General features: G+C 42.5%; 1 protein-coding gene across 2 annotated transcripts in view; it reads right to left on the bottom strand.

Annotated features, from left to right (window-relative positions):
- Positions 1 to 1,737: 1,737 nt before the first annotated feature.
- The window catches only part of mettl15 (methyltransferase 15, mitochondrial 12S rRNA N4-cytidine), a 151,901-nt gene continuing 138,423 nt past the window's right edge, over positions 1,738 to 15,215 (bottom strand). For both annotated transcript variants that reach the window (XM_060839098.1, XM_060839099.1), the window contains exon 5: positions 1,738 to 3,470. In XM_060839098.1, the coding sequence (XP_060695081.1) occupies positions 3,034 to 3,470 (437 nt within the window). In that variant the 3' untranslated portion in view covers positions 1,738 to 3,033. The remainder of the gene's footprint in view (positions 3,471 to 15,215) is intronic.

Genomic DNA, 15,215 nt, shown 5'->3' with positions numbered 1-15,215 from the left:
GGTACAGTAAAGGAAGTCGTTTGGTCAGCAGTCTAGGATATTTAAAAATAGGCTACTTTACTTTCAACTAGTAAGGTATATACCTATTGAACAGAATTCAGTATGTAGACAGAGTTCAGATGACTCATGAATCAATATCGTGCTCTTTCCTGTTCAGTTCCATCTACATCAAACAGAATGTAAACAAAATTCAAGACAAACTTGCCACATGTACATTTTGTACATCTTAGCAATATTTGGCAGGAAACGAAAAGCACTTTCTGACTTAACTTTTGTTGATTCAGTTATGTTAGGGCTAGCCTTGGATTTTTTTTAATTGAAGTTAAAACATCCTTTGAATTTCTTTACCTGAGGTTGGCAGTGGAGGAGTGTAAAGAAATTCCACTTGTTGTACTAAAACTTCATTGCAAAACAAACATGAAAAAAGGACCATTGTCAGACATGAAACAGCTTCTCCACTTCTGGTTAAAATCGTGCTCCCTTTGTACATTAGATACCATTTGATGCCTTGTATTTCAATAGCTCTGTCACTTCACAAGCAGAATTAATCTTCTAAAAGTTGAAAAATCATCCAACTCTTGGTAATCATAAGAGACATCTGCAACACTGGTCTGTTTTCATAACTAATCATCATTAAATATAGTCTTGAAGGTTTAAGATATTCAACTTACAACAAATTCTAATAAAACTTAACAAAACATATGTTGGTACAAATCATCTACATTCTTGATAGTTGGAGATTGAACATTTCCTGAAAGATCCAAGTCCCAATTCACTGACCACATCATAATCATCTAGAAATATTAAACTTGTGATGGGCAATTACATTGCATTTGGAAACCACTGAAAATGTTCCCAATTCTGAAAATACTGATAGGCCAGTATTTATTGTCCATTCCTAATTGCCCAGAGGGCAGTTAACAGTCAACCACATCACTTTCAGCCTGGAGTCATACGTAGTCCAGACCAGGTAAAGAAAGCAAATCTCCTCCTCTAAATGATATCGGTGAACCATATGGGTTTTTCCCCCCGATAATAGATTCATGGTCATCATCAGGCACTTGAAATTCAAGATATTTTATAAATTGAATTAAAATTCTACCTTGGCAGTATTCAAACCCAGGTGTTGGGAACATTGCCTTGGTCTCTGGATTAACAGTTCAGCGATAATACCATTAGGCCATCACCTCCACTAATATTCATTATAGCTGAAAATGTGTTGCTGGAAAAGCGCAGCAGGTCAGGCAGCATCCAAGGAACAGGAGACTCGACGTTTCGGGCATAAGCCCTTCTTCAGGAATTCCTGAAGAAGGGCTTATGCCCGAAACGTCGAGTCTCCTGTTCCTTGGATGCTGCCTGACCTGCTGCGCTTTTCCAGCAACACATTTTCAGCTCTGGTCTCCAGCATCTGCAGACCTCACTTTCTCTTAATATTCATTACATCCTAGATGAGGCTACCAAAGGTCTGACGATAATCTCCACCATTTTTTTGTTTGATGTTAAACTGAATTTTTTTAAAAAAATCTTTTCTAGCTAACATTTTTGGCTGCATGGTATTTTGTCCATAACTTTGAATATTGATAGAAGTCATTAATTTAGTAATCCTTACATTTCCTTATTCCTATTGTTGTTTCGCAGCATATCTTTAATGAATCTACATTCTCTGTTGCACTGTTTCTAAATATATTTAACAAAGATTTTGGGGTAGCTTTAATCTCATGTTCAAGTTTTGTTTAATATTCCATTTGTGCAATTCTTTTTTTTTGTCTCCCCTTCTTGCTTTTTATAACTCAACAAAGCATCTGGATTCCTCTTATAATTAGGTCAGCTTTTTATTTTAGCATGTCTCTTGCTCATTTGTTGACTGCAGGTGTTGAACTACATAAATCAGAGCAGGACTTATACACTGAATGGTAAGGTCCTAGGGAGTATTGCTGAACAAAGAGACTTTGGAGTGCAGGTTCATTGCTCCTTGAAAGTGGAGTTCAGGTAGATAGGATAGTGAAGAAGGCTTTTGTTATGCTTTCCTTTATTGGTCAGAGTATTGAGTACAGGAGTTGGGAAGTCACGTTGCTGCTGTACAGGACGTTAGTTAGGCCACTTTTGGAATATTGCGCACAATTCTGGTCTCCTTCCTATCGGAAGGATGCTGTGAAACTTGAAAGGGTTCAGAAAAGATTTCCAAAGGTGTTGCCAGGGTTGGAGGATTTGAGGTATAGGGAGAGGCTGAACAGGCTGGGGCTGTTTTTCCGAGAAGGTTGGAGGCTGAGGGGTGACCTTATAGAGGTCTATAAAATCATGAGGGGCATGGATAGGGTAAATAGACAAAGTCCTTTCTGTGGGTGGGGCAGTCCAGAACTAGAGGGCATAGATTTAGAATGAGAGGGGAAAGATATAAAAGAGATCTAAGATCTAAGAGATCACTTCCAAGAATATAAAGGTTTATCACATCTTTAATAAGCATTTAATCTTTGAATACTCCGCATTCTACTGATTCCCTTAGCAAATTTTGCATAAGAAAAGGTTAAGGATGTTCATGTGAGAAATAGAACATGCTTTCTTTGGACTCTAATGGCAGCATCCAATCAGGTTGGATCTTGCAACACCCTTTTCTCTGGCCCAATAATGTATCTGAGCCTACATCCAAGAAGAGTATCCTCCTCCCTCAGTGCAAGACTTCACCATTTCTCTGCACAACGCACTGACTCTTCAGGGAGATTATCAAGTTTCGTCAATTGGGGTGACTCATCCAATCAGTTTTGGACAGATTTCGACTCATGTCCTAGAGATGGGAGGCTAATGCTTAACTCACTGCTTTGGCAGGTCTCCATTGTTCCAGTGAGTCTTAAATAACAATCATACCATTTTAAACACATTTAAATCTCTCCCTTCCAATTCTGAATATTTTTTATATCAGCAACAATGAGATGACGTCTTTGTTTGTCAACATTTTCACTGAATGTTACAAAAACACATACATGTCAAATTCCGTTAGCCTTGGGATATTAAGAAAATGTTCTTAAACTTTGACTATCACAGTTTTATGGCAGCTCTAAGCTTTGCAGAACGCCCACGTGGATTTTCATGAACTTCCTCCGGGCCCGGGGTCAACACTTTCTTTTGAGTGTGTGACCAATTCAAGATTGTCTGTTCAGGGTGGGTTGCGCCATCCTCTTTCTGTTCTCTAAGTCCTTGTCTAATCTTTTGCCTTGCACTTTGGTTGGATCTCTCAGATAGGTCAATACCATGCAGAAATCGTTTCACAATGCGGTCTTCAAGTGAATGAAATGTTAACACAACCAAGCGGCCTTGAGGTTTCAAGAATTTCTGAGCTGTTTTAAGTCCTTTATACAACTCATTCAATTCATCATTCACAAAGATTCGCAAGGCTTGGAATGTTTTGGTTGCCACATGCGCAGGTCTCTGAAGCAGGTCTTTACGAGCGTACATTGCTGCTGCTGGAAATGCTCCTGTGATATCCAGAAACAAAAAGAAAAAAAATCATGTTTTTGAAGCAAAGTTAAAATAAAGTTTGTTAAATAAAAATAGTGTCCATACATGGTACATCTTGGGAAACAAAGTATGGTTAATTAATTATTTTGTAGCACAGAACATTACCAATGCGACACAAAATCAAAGCATTTCATCTCACACACATCAAGCAGAACTTGTGACAAAATTAAACAAACTTGGACAGGCAAAGGCCATTCATCGCACCTTTTCCACTGCGAAAAGCGTTGTGGTTCTTGTCAATCCCTGCTGCATTCTCTGCAATGTCCTGGCTAATCGGAGTCCACCAGCCTGATCTGAGTTTAGTCAGTGAGATTAACAATTCCTGCTGCATCTCCACGTTAGCCAAGATTCATCAGATCAACACCTTCATCTCATACTTAAAAATTGGTGCTCCCCCACCCCCCTTCTATGTTTGGTTTCTTGTGCCCAAGAAAGTCCGAATGAATACAAGATGAAGAGCTTCGACTTCATGTCTCATTTTTAGCTGGCTGATCCCATTGTGAATGGCAGTGACCACATCTGCAGCAAGTGTTGGTTGCTGGAAGAACTCCGGATCAGAGTTGATGATCTGGAGTCTGAGCTTCAAACACTGCGGCACATCCGGGAGGGGGAGAGTTATCTGGACGCTTTGTTTCAGAAGGCAGTCACACCTGGGAGATTAAGTAATTCTCATTCAGCTAGTGATCAGGCACATCAGAGGCAGGTAGGGAGAACCTGAGTTCAGGAGTGGAGGAGCCTCAGCCCTTGACCTTGTCCAACAGGTACGAGATTCTTGCTTCCTGTTCGGATGAGGAAAAGGGCTCTGGACATGATGAGCCAACTGACCAAGGCACCATGGTGCAGAAGGCCATTCAAGAGGGGGGAGCTAATAGACAAGTAGTGGTTATAGGGGATTCCATAATTAGGACAGATGGTATCCTTTGCAAGCCTGATCGGGAGTCTCGCATGGTGTGTTGCCTGCCCGGTGCCAGGGTGCGGGACATCTCCGACCGGCTTGAAAGGATATTGGAGCGGGAGGGGGAGGATCCAGTTGTTGTGGTCCACGTTGGTACTAACAACATAGGCAAGACTAGGGTGGAGGACCTGTTTGGGGATTACGAAGCACTAGGCAGGAAATTGAAGCACAGGTCCTCAAGGGTCATAATCTCCGGATTACTGCCCAAGCCACGTGCCAATTGGAATAGGGACAAGAAAATTAGGCGAGTAAACACGTGGCTAAGAGATTGGTGTGGGAAAGAGGGATTCCACTTCATGGGGCATTGGCATCAGTTTTGGAACAGGGGGGATCTGTACCGTTGGGACGGTCTCCACCTGAACCGATCAGGTACCAATGTTCTAGCGAAGAGGATAAATAGGGTGGTCAGTAGGACTTTAAACTTCTGAGTTGGGGGGAAGGGAAAGTGAAAGAGACAGGGAGTATGGCGTTAAATGGAAAGATAAGCAGCAGGATAGCATGTGTGCAGGCGGGTTTAAAATTGAGGCAGACTGGAAATGCAGAAAAAAGCAAGGATAACTTAGGACATCATATGACTTCCAATATCTCTAATGATAAGAAAGTTAGCATTAAGGCACTTTACCTGAATGCTCGTAGCATTCATAACAAAGCAGATGAACTAATGGCACAGATAATAGTGAATGATTATGATGTGGTAGGCATCACAGAGACTTGGTTACAGGGGGGTCAGGACTGGCAGTTAAACCTCCAAGGTTTTTCAACTTATCGAAAAGACAGTGAGGTGGGCAGAGGGGGTGGAGTTGCCTTGTTAGTTAAGAACAAAAATAATTATGGCATTGAATGACATAGCGTCGGATGATGTGGAGTCTGTGTGGGTGGAATTGAGGAACCACAAAGACAAAAAAAACCATAATTGGAGTTGTGTACAGACCTCCTAACAGTGGTCAGGACCAGGGACGCAACATGTACCGGGAAATAGAGAAGGCATGTCAGAAAGGCAAGGTCACATTGATCATGGGAGACTTCAATATGCAGGTGGACTGGGTAAATAATGTTGCCAGTGGATCCAAAGAAAGGGAATTCATGGAATGCTTACGGGATGGCTTTTTGGAACAGCTGGTCATGGAGCCCACAAGGGAGCAGGCTATTCTGGACCTAGTGCTTTGCAATGAACCAGACTCTATAAAAGATCTTAAAGTAAGGGAACCCTTAGGAAGTAGCGATCATAATATGGTAGAGTTCAATCTGGAATTTGAAAGAGAGAAGGCAAAATCGGATGTAATGGTGTTACAGTTAAATAAAGGTAATTATGAGGGCATGAGAGACGAACTGACAAAAATAGACTGGAAGCAGAGCCTAGCGGGGAAGACAGTAGAGCAAAAATGGCAGGAGTTTGTGGGTATAATTGAGGACACTATACAGAGGTTCATCCCCAAGAAAAGAAAGATTATCCAGGGAGGGATTAGACAACCATGGTTGACAAAGGAAGTCAGGAAATGTATTAAAGAAAAAGAGAGATCCTATAAAGTGGCCAAGAACACTGGGAAATCAGAAGTTGAGAAGGCTACAAAAACAAACAGAGGATAACAAAGAGTGTAATAAGAAATAAGAGGATCAAATATGAAGGTAGGCTAGCCAGTAATATTAGAAATGATCGTAAAAGTTTCTTTCAGCACATAAGAAACAAATGACAGGCAAAAGTAGACATTGGGCCACTTCAAACTGATGCAGGAAGCCTAGTGATGGGAGATAAGGAAATAGCAGGAGAACTTAACAAGTACTTTGCGTCAGTTTTCACAGTTGAAGACATGACTAATACCCCAACAATTAAAGGGAGTCAGGGGGCTGAGTTGAGTATGGTCGCCATTACAAAAGAGATAGTGCTAGAAAAGTTAAAAAGTCTTAAAATTGATAAATCTCCTGGCCCTGATGGGATACATGCTAGAGTTCTGAGAGAGGTGGCTGAGGAAATAGCGGAGGCATCGGTTGAGATCTTTCAAGAGTCACTGGAGTCAGGAAAGGTCCCGGATGATTGGAAGATGGCTGTTGTAACCCCCTTGTTCAAGAAAGGATCAAGACAAAAGATGGAAAATTATAGGCCAATTAGCTTAACCTCGGTTGTTGGTAAAATTCTAGAATCCATCATTAAGGATGAGGTTTCTAAATTCTTAGAAGAGCAGAGTCTGATTAGAACAAGTCAGCATGGATTTAGTAAGGGGAGGTCATGCCTGACAAACCTGTTGGAATTCTTTGAAGAGGTGACAAGTAGGTTAGACCAGGGAAACCCAGTGGATGTGATCTATCTAGACTTTCAAAAGGCCTTTGACAAGGTGCCACACGGGAGGCTTCTGAGCAAGGTGAGGTCCCATGGTGTTCGAGGTGAGCTGCTGGGATGGATTGAGGATTGGCTGTCTGACAGAAGGCAGAGAGTTGGGATAAAAGATTCTTTTTCGGAATGGCAGCCGGTGACGAGCGGTGTCCCGCAGGGTTCAGTGTTGGGGCCACAGCTGTTCGCATTATATATTAATGATTTGGATGAAGGGACTGGGGGCATTCTAGCGAAGTTTGCAGATGATACGAAGTTAGGTGGACAGGCAGGTAGTACTGAGGAAGTGGGGAGGCTACAGAAGGATCTAGACAGTTTGGGAGAGTGGTCCAGGAAATGGCTGATGGAATTTAACGTGAGCAAATGCGAGGTCTTGCACTTTGGCAAAAAGAATAAAAGCATAGACTACTTTCTAAATGGTGAGAAAATTAGTAAAGCCAAAGTACAAAGAGATCTGGGAGTGCTAGTCGAGGATTCTCTAAAGGTAAACATGCAGGTTGAGTCCGTGATTAAGAAAGCGAATGCAATGTTGTTACTTATCTCAAGGGGGTTGGAATATAAAAGCAAAGATGTGCTACTGAGACTTTATAAAGCTCTGGTTAGGCCCCATTTGGAGTACTATGTCCAGTTTTGGTCCCCACACCTCAGGAAGGACATACTGCCACTGGAACGTGTCCAGCGGAGATTCACACAGATGATCCCTGGAATGGTAGGTCTAACATACAAGGAATGGCTGAGGATCCTGGGATTGTATTCATTGGAGTTTAGAAGATTAAGGGAAGACTTAATAGAGACGTACAAGATAATACATGGCTTGGAAAGGGTGGATGCTAGGAAATTGTTTCCATTAGGCGAGGAGACTAGGACCTGTGGACACAGCCGTAGAATTAGAGGGGGTCAATTCAGAACAGAAATGCGGAGACATTTCTTCAGCCAGAGGGTGGTGGGCCTGTGGAATTCATTGCCACGGAGTGCAGTGGAGGCCGGGACGCTAAATGTCTTCAAGGCAGAGATTGATAGATTCTTGTTTAGATTAGATTAGACTTACAGTGTGGAAACAGGCCCTTCGGCCCAACAAGTCCACACCGACCCGCCGAAGCGAAACCCACCCATACCCCTACATTTACACCTTACCTAACACTACGGGCAATTTAGCATGGCCAATTCACCTGACCCGCACATCTTTGGACTGTGGGAGGAAACCGGAGCACCCGGAGGAAACCCACGCAGACACGGGGAGAATGTGCAAACTCCACACAGTCAGTCGCCTGATTTGGGAATTGAACCCGGGTCTCTGGCGCTGTGAGGCAGCAGTGCTAACCACTGTGCCACCGTGCCGCCCATTTGTTGTCTCGAGGAATTAAGGGCTACGGGGAGAACGCTGGTAAGTGGAGTTGAAATGCCCATCAGCCATGATTGAATGGCGGAGTGAACCCGATGGGCCGAATGGCCTTACTTCCACTCCTATGTCTTATGGTCTTAGCAATGATTAAAATATGCAATATGTAGATCGGACATATTATGAATTAAATACAATGCACATCTAATTTTATTGGTATGGGTCATACTGCAGTCAACTTTTTCTATCTAATGTCTTACTAAGCAGTTCAAAAATGATAGTGGTGCACATCATGATGAATTTCAAATGCTAATCAAATTTAAAATGTAGACGAGAGAGCACACACATTCTTACCGTGTGTGCTTTCAATCCAGTCATAATTTGTCGCACTGTTCAAGTTTGTTCCTGGTGACCCTACCACGGCTAACCTATTGCATTGTAATTGCTGTGGAGATCTCAATGATACTGAAATCAGAGCATTTGATCATTCACCAACTGTTCAATACCTGTGATTCCACTCAGTTCTTGAGGTTAACAACAAAACCATCTATCGGATGTGAAAAGTGAGATTATGGAACGTGATTGCATCAGCTACCAATTAAAAGTACATGGTACAGGCACTTTAAATTAATTTTACCTTCAACTGCATTCTTCCTGCACAGATATTTTCAGATCAGCAGATTAGGTAGAACATAAACTGTGGGATTTCACAGTTTATCCTCCCTTATTCTGAAGGCAGTTCATAATAATGTGACACAACAGATTCACTTTTATGCCTGTCATGAAGTGATCTAAGATAATAGACTCACTGGAAAGCTACTTTGACAAACTCAATTTTTCTTTTGTACTACAAGATCAAAGTGGGGGCAATGCACACTCATTGAACTGAATAAAGTCAAACACAAACCATTCTACACTGAAGTTACTTTATTGATAATTAACTAAAAAAAATTTTCACTACAGCAGAATGCACAATAAAATTTAAATACTGCCTCGGAGATTCAACACAAACAGAAAAGAAATTAACTGCTTGCTGAGAAACAATTAATCGGCCATATATATTGTGTTTTGGTGTGCAATTATTATGCTCAATTTAGCTGTAACAAAATAAATTCTTCCATGTAATAGCAAGAGTAGTGTGTGCTGTTTTTAATTCATGCACATATGTAGAACCTTTGAAGAGCACTACATTTCAAACACTAATAACTTTTACCCCAACATGTTATTTTTTAAATTTGGTCATCAAAATGAGGTTTTTTTTAGATTAGATTAGATTACTTACAGTGTGGAAACAGGCCCTTCGGCCTAACAAATCCACACCGACCCGCCGAAGTGAAACTTACCTATACCCCTACATTTGTCCCTTACCTAACACTAGGGGCAATTTAGCATGGCCAATTCACCTAACCTGCACATCTTTGGATTGTGGGAGGAAACCGGAGCACCCAGAGGAAACCCATGCAGACACGGGGAGAACGTGCAAACTCACACAGTCGCCTGAGGCGAGAATTGAACCCGGGTCTCTGGCGCTGTGAGGCAGCAGTGCTAACCACTGTGCCACTGTGCCGCCCAGGTGATAGTGCTGCAGAGTAAAATGGCCTTCTATTTTGTGCTTAATTGTACATTAAAGAAAGCAAAATTTGATTTTTAAAAACTGCAATTACTAGCTTTAAAGTTAAGTAAACAATTAAGCATTTCAATATAGAAACCAAGCTCTTCTAATTGGAACATCTTTCAAAATGTATCACCACATTAATTTAAGCACAGACAAACTGTTAAATACTCAAATGCTATACATTTTTTATATCAAAGATATGTGCATGACAACACAAGTTATTAGCAAGTACTTTTGAGTTCTGAATGTCGGAACTTAATTTATCTGTCCAATGGTAGTGTATTTGAGGACCAGCTAACAAGCCTCAGTCCGCTTGACACAGCTCTCATTCTAGGATAGCAAGTGTTTTCAAATAGTTTAAGAAAGAGTTTCTACAGGCCTCATTGATATTTTAAACCTGTATTTAGTGCAAAGTGGTCCAGTGAATATTCCCCGTGCTGTTTTAAAGCACCTCACCTTATTTACTGAGCATATAAACTAGGGGTGATCTTGCATTGTGCACCTCCTGTGCAGTGTGACCTGTGTGCCTCACTGTGTCTAAACACCCTATGATCTGTATGTCCTTGCTTATTATGATCTGCCTCTACTGCTTGCAAACAAAGCTTTTCACTGTACATGTGACTACAATGAATTAAATCAAATCATATCAATATTCAGAAATCTCAGTAAAGATTGCCACCATTTAAAGCCAGATTGCCAAATATTGTAAGTGACACTCTCATTTTGATGGCTGTGTTTGACCTGGCCATCCTGAACTGCCATGTCACAGTGTTTTTGTCTGTTGCCGATTGCGTTTTTAAAAAATTACTTTAATTTAACTGGTTTGTTTGCAACTCCATCCCTGGCCAACACTGCTGACCATGAGTCAAATAACTCCAAAGAGGCTGGTATCCTGTCATCAAGTCATCCTTTATTTACACACAGAAAATCCTTGACTCTGGTACAACCTTGTCAGAGTCAACTTGTCAGCATGTCAGATACTTCTGTTTTTATCTGTCAGACAGGGTTCCCGGATTGAACAAGATTAATAGCCCCAATCAGGGAACTCATATTCTATGGGGTCCATCTAGCTGACCTTGTTACAATCAGTAAACCCCTCCCCCTCTGAGTCCAAGGACATTGGCCAGTTCTTTATCGTGTAGCTCTTCCTGGGACATTTTAGCACCAGCTCAGGTTCCTCTGACTCTGCCTCAGATATGGACAGCATGTAATGCACTGGATTACTCACCTCTCGCATCAAGAGATGCTCACCTCTTGCATCTGGAGCGTCTTGAAAGAAATTCATTCTCTTCCTCAGGTGGCAAAGGCAATGAGGCAGCAACAGTTACTGTGTCCACCTCAGAATCTGAGATTTGTTCAACACTTCCCAGACAGGGAGAACCCATGGGCACTGGAACACTTGGAAAGGCAGTCAAGAGGCCGAAGAAGTTTTTCTCCAGACTCATTTGTGAGTTTGCAGCTTTCATATGGTCCATGAGATGGTTCAGGACCATCGCACTGACCTGAACTTTGGCCATCACTGCAGCTGACCTCATGTTGACCATGTCTCTTACCCATGTGGGGCCACAGTCCCTACACCAAACTTCTTCCCCTGAGGTAAATTGTCTCTCTCGTTTAGCGGAGTTATGTGTCTGGCATAGGTGTTCCTGATGCCATTTCATCATTATCCTCCATTCCGGTAAGATCAAATTTAACCAGGTGTGGAGTCTTCTCCCCATTAGCTACTCTGCCGGAGCTACCTCTGTAGTTGCGTGAGGAGTGCACCTGTTCGACAGGAACTGTGACTGTTGGTGTCTAGTGAAGCTGTAGGCTGTTTCTTTAAGCCTGCCTTCAAAGTTTGGACTACTGTTTCTGCCAGACCATTGGGTGATGGATGGTATGGAGCTGTCCTTACGTGTCAAAATGCCATTCAATTTTCGCAAATGCACAAATTCCCTGCTGGTAAATGATGTCCCATTATCTGTGACCAACACTTCCAGGAGTACGTGTATTGCAAATGATGCTTGCAGTTTTTCTACTGCCCCTGTGTTTGATAAATGAACAGTATGCAAGTCCAACCACTTTGAGTGGACTTCAACAATGTCTAAGAACGTTGAGCCCATGAATGCACGGTCAATGTCTAACCAAGTCCAGGATTTACTCAGCCATTCCCACGAATGTGCAGAACCTGCTGGCAGTAATCCTTATATTTGTTGGCACTCTGGGCACTGCCCCATCAACACAGTTATCCAATCCTGGCCACCAGGTATAACTTCTTGCCAACACCTTTATTTTGGGAACCACTGGATGACCCTGGTGGAGTTTAGGAAAAAGTGAGGACTGCAGATGCTGGAGATCAGAGTCTAGAGTGTGGTGCTGGAAAAGTACAGCAGGTCAGGCAGCATCCGAGTAGCAGAAGAATCAACGTTTCGGGCAAGAGTCCTTCATCAGGTGGAGTTTAGCCCAATTTGAGTTAAGCCAATTTCTAGCAGCAACCTTTGCTCAGGGCAATCACCCCAGATCCCCATAATAATATACCATCCCCGGCTGTGATCTGATCTCTCTGGTCTAAAAAAGTTGCAAATCTGGTTTTCACGGCCCTTTTATTTCTCGAATCACCATCAACTGTTTCAGTTTTGCCAGGACCGGAGCTTTCAGTATCCAAAATCTAGGGAACTATGGAGCTATGAGGGAGGAGCTGGCCAAAGTTCAATGGTGCAATACCTTAGCAGGGATGACAGTGGAGGAACAATGGCAGATATTTCTGTGTACAATGCAGAAGATGCAGGATCAGTTAATTCCAAAAAGGAGCTGAAAATGTGTTGCTGGTCAAAGCACAGCAGGCCAGGCAGCATCTCAGGAATAGGGAATTCGACGTTTCGAGCATAAGCCCTTCATCAGGAAGGGCTTATGCTCGAAACATCGAATTCCCTATTCCTGAGATGCTGCCTGGCCTGCTGTGCTTTGACCAGCAACACATTTTCAGCTGTGATCTCCAGCATCTGCAGACCTCATTTTTTACTCTAATTCCAAAAAGGAAGAAAGATCCCAGGAGGAGGCATGGGCGGCCATGGCTGACGAGGGAAGTTAAGAAACATATAAAGTTAAAAGAGAAAAAGTATAACATAGCAAAGATAAGTGGGAAAACAGAGGACTGGGAAGCTTTTAAAGAACAACAGAGGATTACTAAGAAGGAAATACGCAGAGAAAAAATGAGGTACAAAGGTAAACTGGCCAATAATATAAAGGAAGATAGTAAAAGCTTTTTTAGGTATGTGAAAAACAAAAAAATGGTGAAGACTAAAATTGGGCCCTTGAAGACAGAAACAGGGGAATATATTACAAGGAACAAAGAAATGGCAGAAGAATTGAATTGGTACTTCAGATCTGTGTTCACTGGGGAAGATACAAGCAATCTCCCTGAGGTAACAGTGGCTGAAGGACCTGAACTTAAGGGAATTTATATTTGTCAGGAATTGGTGTTGGAAAGACTGTTAGGTCTGAAGGTTGATAAGTCCCCAGGGCCTGATGGTCTACATCCCAGGGTACTGAAGGAGATGGCTCGAGAAATCGTGGATGGTGATTATTTTCCAGAGTTTGATAGGTTCAGGATCAGTTCCTGCGGATTGGAGGGTGGCTAAAAAAGGTGGGAGAGAGAAAGCAGGAAATTATAGACCAGTTAGTCTGACCTCAGTGGTGGGAAAGATGCTGGAGTCTATTATAAAGGATGAAATTAAGACACATCTGGATAGTAGTAACAGGATAGGTCAGAGTCAACATGGATTTATGAAGGGGAAATCATGCTTAACTAATCTTCTGGAATTTTTTGAGGATGTAACCCTGAAGATGGATGAGGGAGATCCAGTAGATGTAGTGTACCTGGACTTTCAGAAAGCTTTTGATAAAGTCCTACATAGAAGGTTAGTGAGCGAAATTAGGGTGCATGGTATTGGGGGCAAAGTACTAACTTGGATTGAAAGTTTTTTGGCTGATAGGAAACAAAGAGTAGTGATAAACGGTTCCATTTCGGAATGGCACGCAGTGACCAAGAGGGTACCGCAGGGATCAGTGCTGGGACCGCAGTTTATTACAATAGAAGATGGAATTAGCAATAACATTAGCAAATTTGCTGATGATACTAAGCTGGATGGCAGGGTGAAATGGGATGGGGATGTTAGGAGATTACAAGGTGACCTGGACAAGTTACGTGAGTGGTCAGATGCATGGCAGATGCAGTTTAATGTGGATAAATGTATGGTTATTCACTTTGGTGGCAAGAACATGAAGGCAGATTACTACCTAAATGGAATCAATTTAGGTAAAGGGGCAGTACAGAGAGATCTGGGTGTTCTTGTACACGAGTCATGAAGGTAAGCATGCAGGTAGTTAAGAAGGCTAATAGCATGCTGGCCTTCATAACAAGAGGGATTGAGTATAGAAGCAAAGAGGTTCTTCTGCAGCTGTACAGGGCCCTGGTGAGACCACATCTGGAGTACTGTGTGCACTTCTGGTCTCCAAATTTGAGGAAAGACATTCTGGCTATTGAGGGAGTGCAGCATAGGTTCACAAGGTCAATTCCTGGAATGGTGGGATTACCTTACACTGAAAGACTGGAGCGACTGGGGTTGCATACCTTGAGTTTAGAAGACTGAGAGGGGATCTGATTGAGACATATAAGATTATTAAAGGATTGGACACTCTGGCAGCAGGAAACGTGTTTCCGCTGATGGGTGAGTGCCGAACCAGAGGACACAGTTTAAAAATACGGGGTAGACCATTTAAGACAGAGATGAGGAGAAACTTCTTCACCCAGAGAGTGGTGGCTGTGTGGAATGCTCTGCCCCAGAGGGCAGTGGAGGCCCAGTCTCTGGATTCATTTAAGAAAGAGTTGGATAGAGCTCTCAAGGATAGTGGAAATCAAGGGTTATGGAGATAAGGCAGGAACAGGATACTGATTAAGGATGATCAGCCATGATCATATTGAATTGTGGTGCAGGCTCGAAGGGCAAAATGGCCTACTCCTGTACCTATTGTCTATTGTCTATTGCCAGCTGTGCTTCCAGCAAATTCAAAACCATTACGGACTCTTCTAGTGGTAGTTCCACTGATGGTGTACCTGCCAGTGGGAGGCACCTCAATGCAACCACATTTGCTACTTAGCCACCCAGATGGTGCTTCAACTTATAATTTGGTGTCGTGGTGCAACAAAAACACCCTCTCTCTCAATGCCAGCAAAACTAAAGAACTGGTCATTGACTTTACTAAGAAAGGAGAACACGCCCGCATCTACATAAACAGAGCAGAGTTTGAGAGGGTTGAGAGCATTAAGTTCCTCGGAGTGACATTGACTGACAACCTGTGCTAGTCTTCCCATGTAGTTGTGACAGTCAAGAAGGCACAACAATACCTCTTCTTCCTCAGGTTGCTCAGAAAATTTGCCTTGTCCATAAGAACCCTCACCAACCTCTACAGATGCACAATTGAAAAC

The sequence above is a fragment of the Hemiscyllium ocellatum genome, chromosome 18, assembly GCF_020745735.1.
Source record: "Hemiscyllium ocellatum isolate sHemOce1 chromosome 18, sHemOce1.pat.X.cur, whole genome shotgun sequence".
NCBI lineage: Eukaryota > Metazoa > Chordata > Chondrichthyes > Orectolobiformes > Hemiscylliidae > Hemiscyllium > Hemiscyllium ocellatum.
Note: the sequence above shows the minus strand (reverse complement) of the source record. Positions and strands in the feature narration are given on the sequence as shown.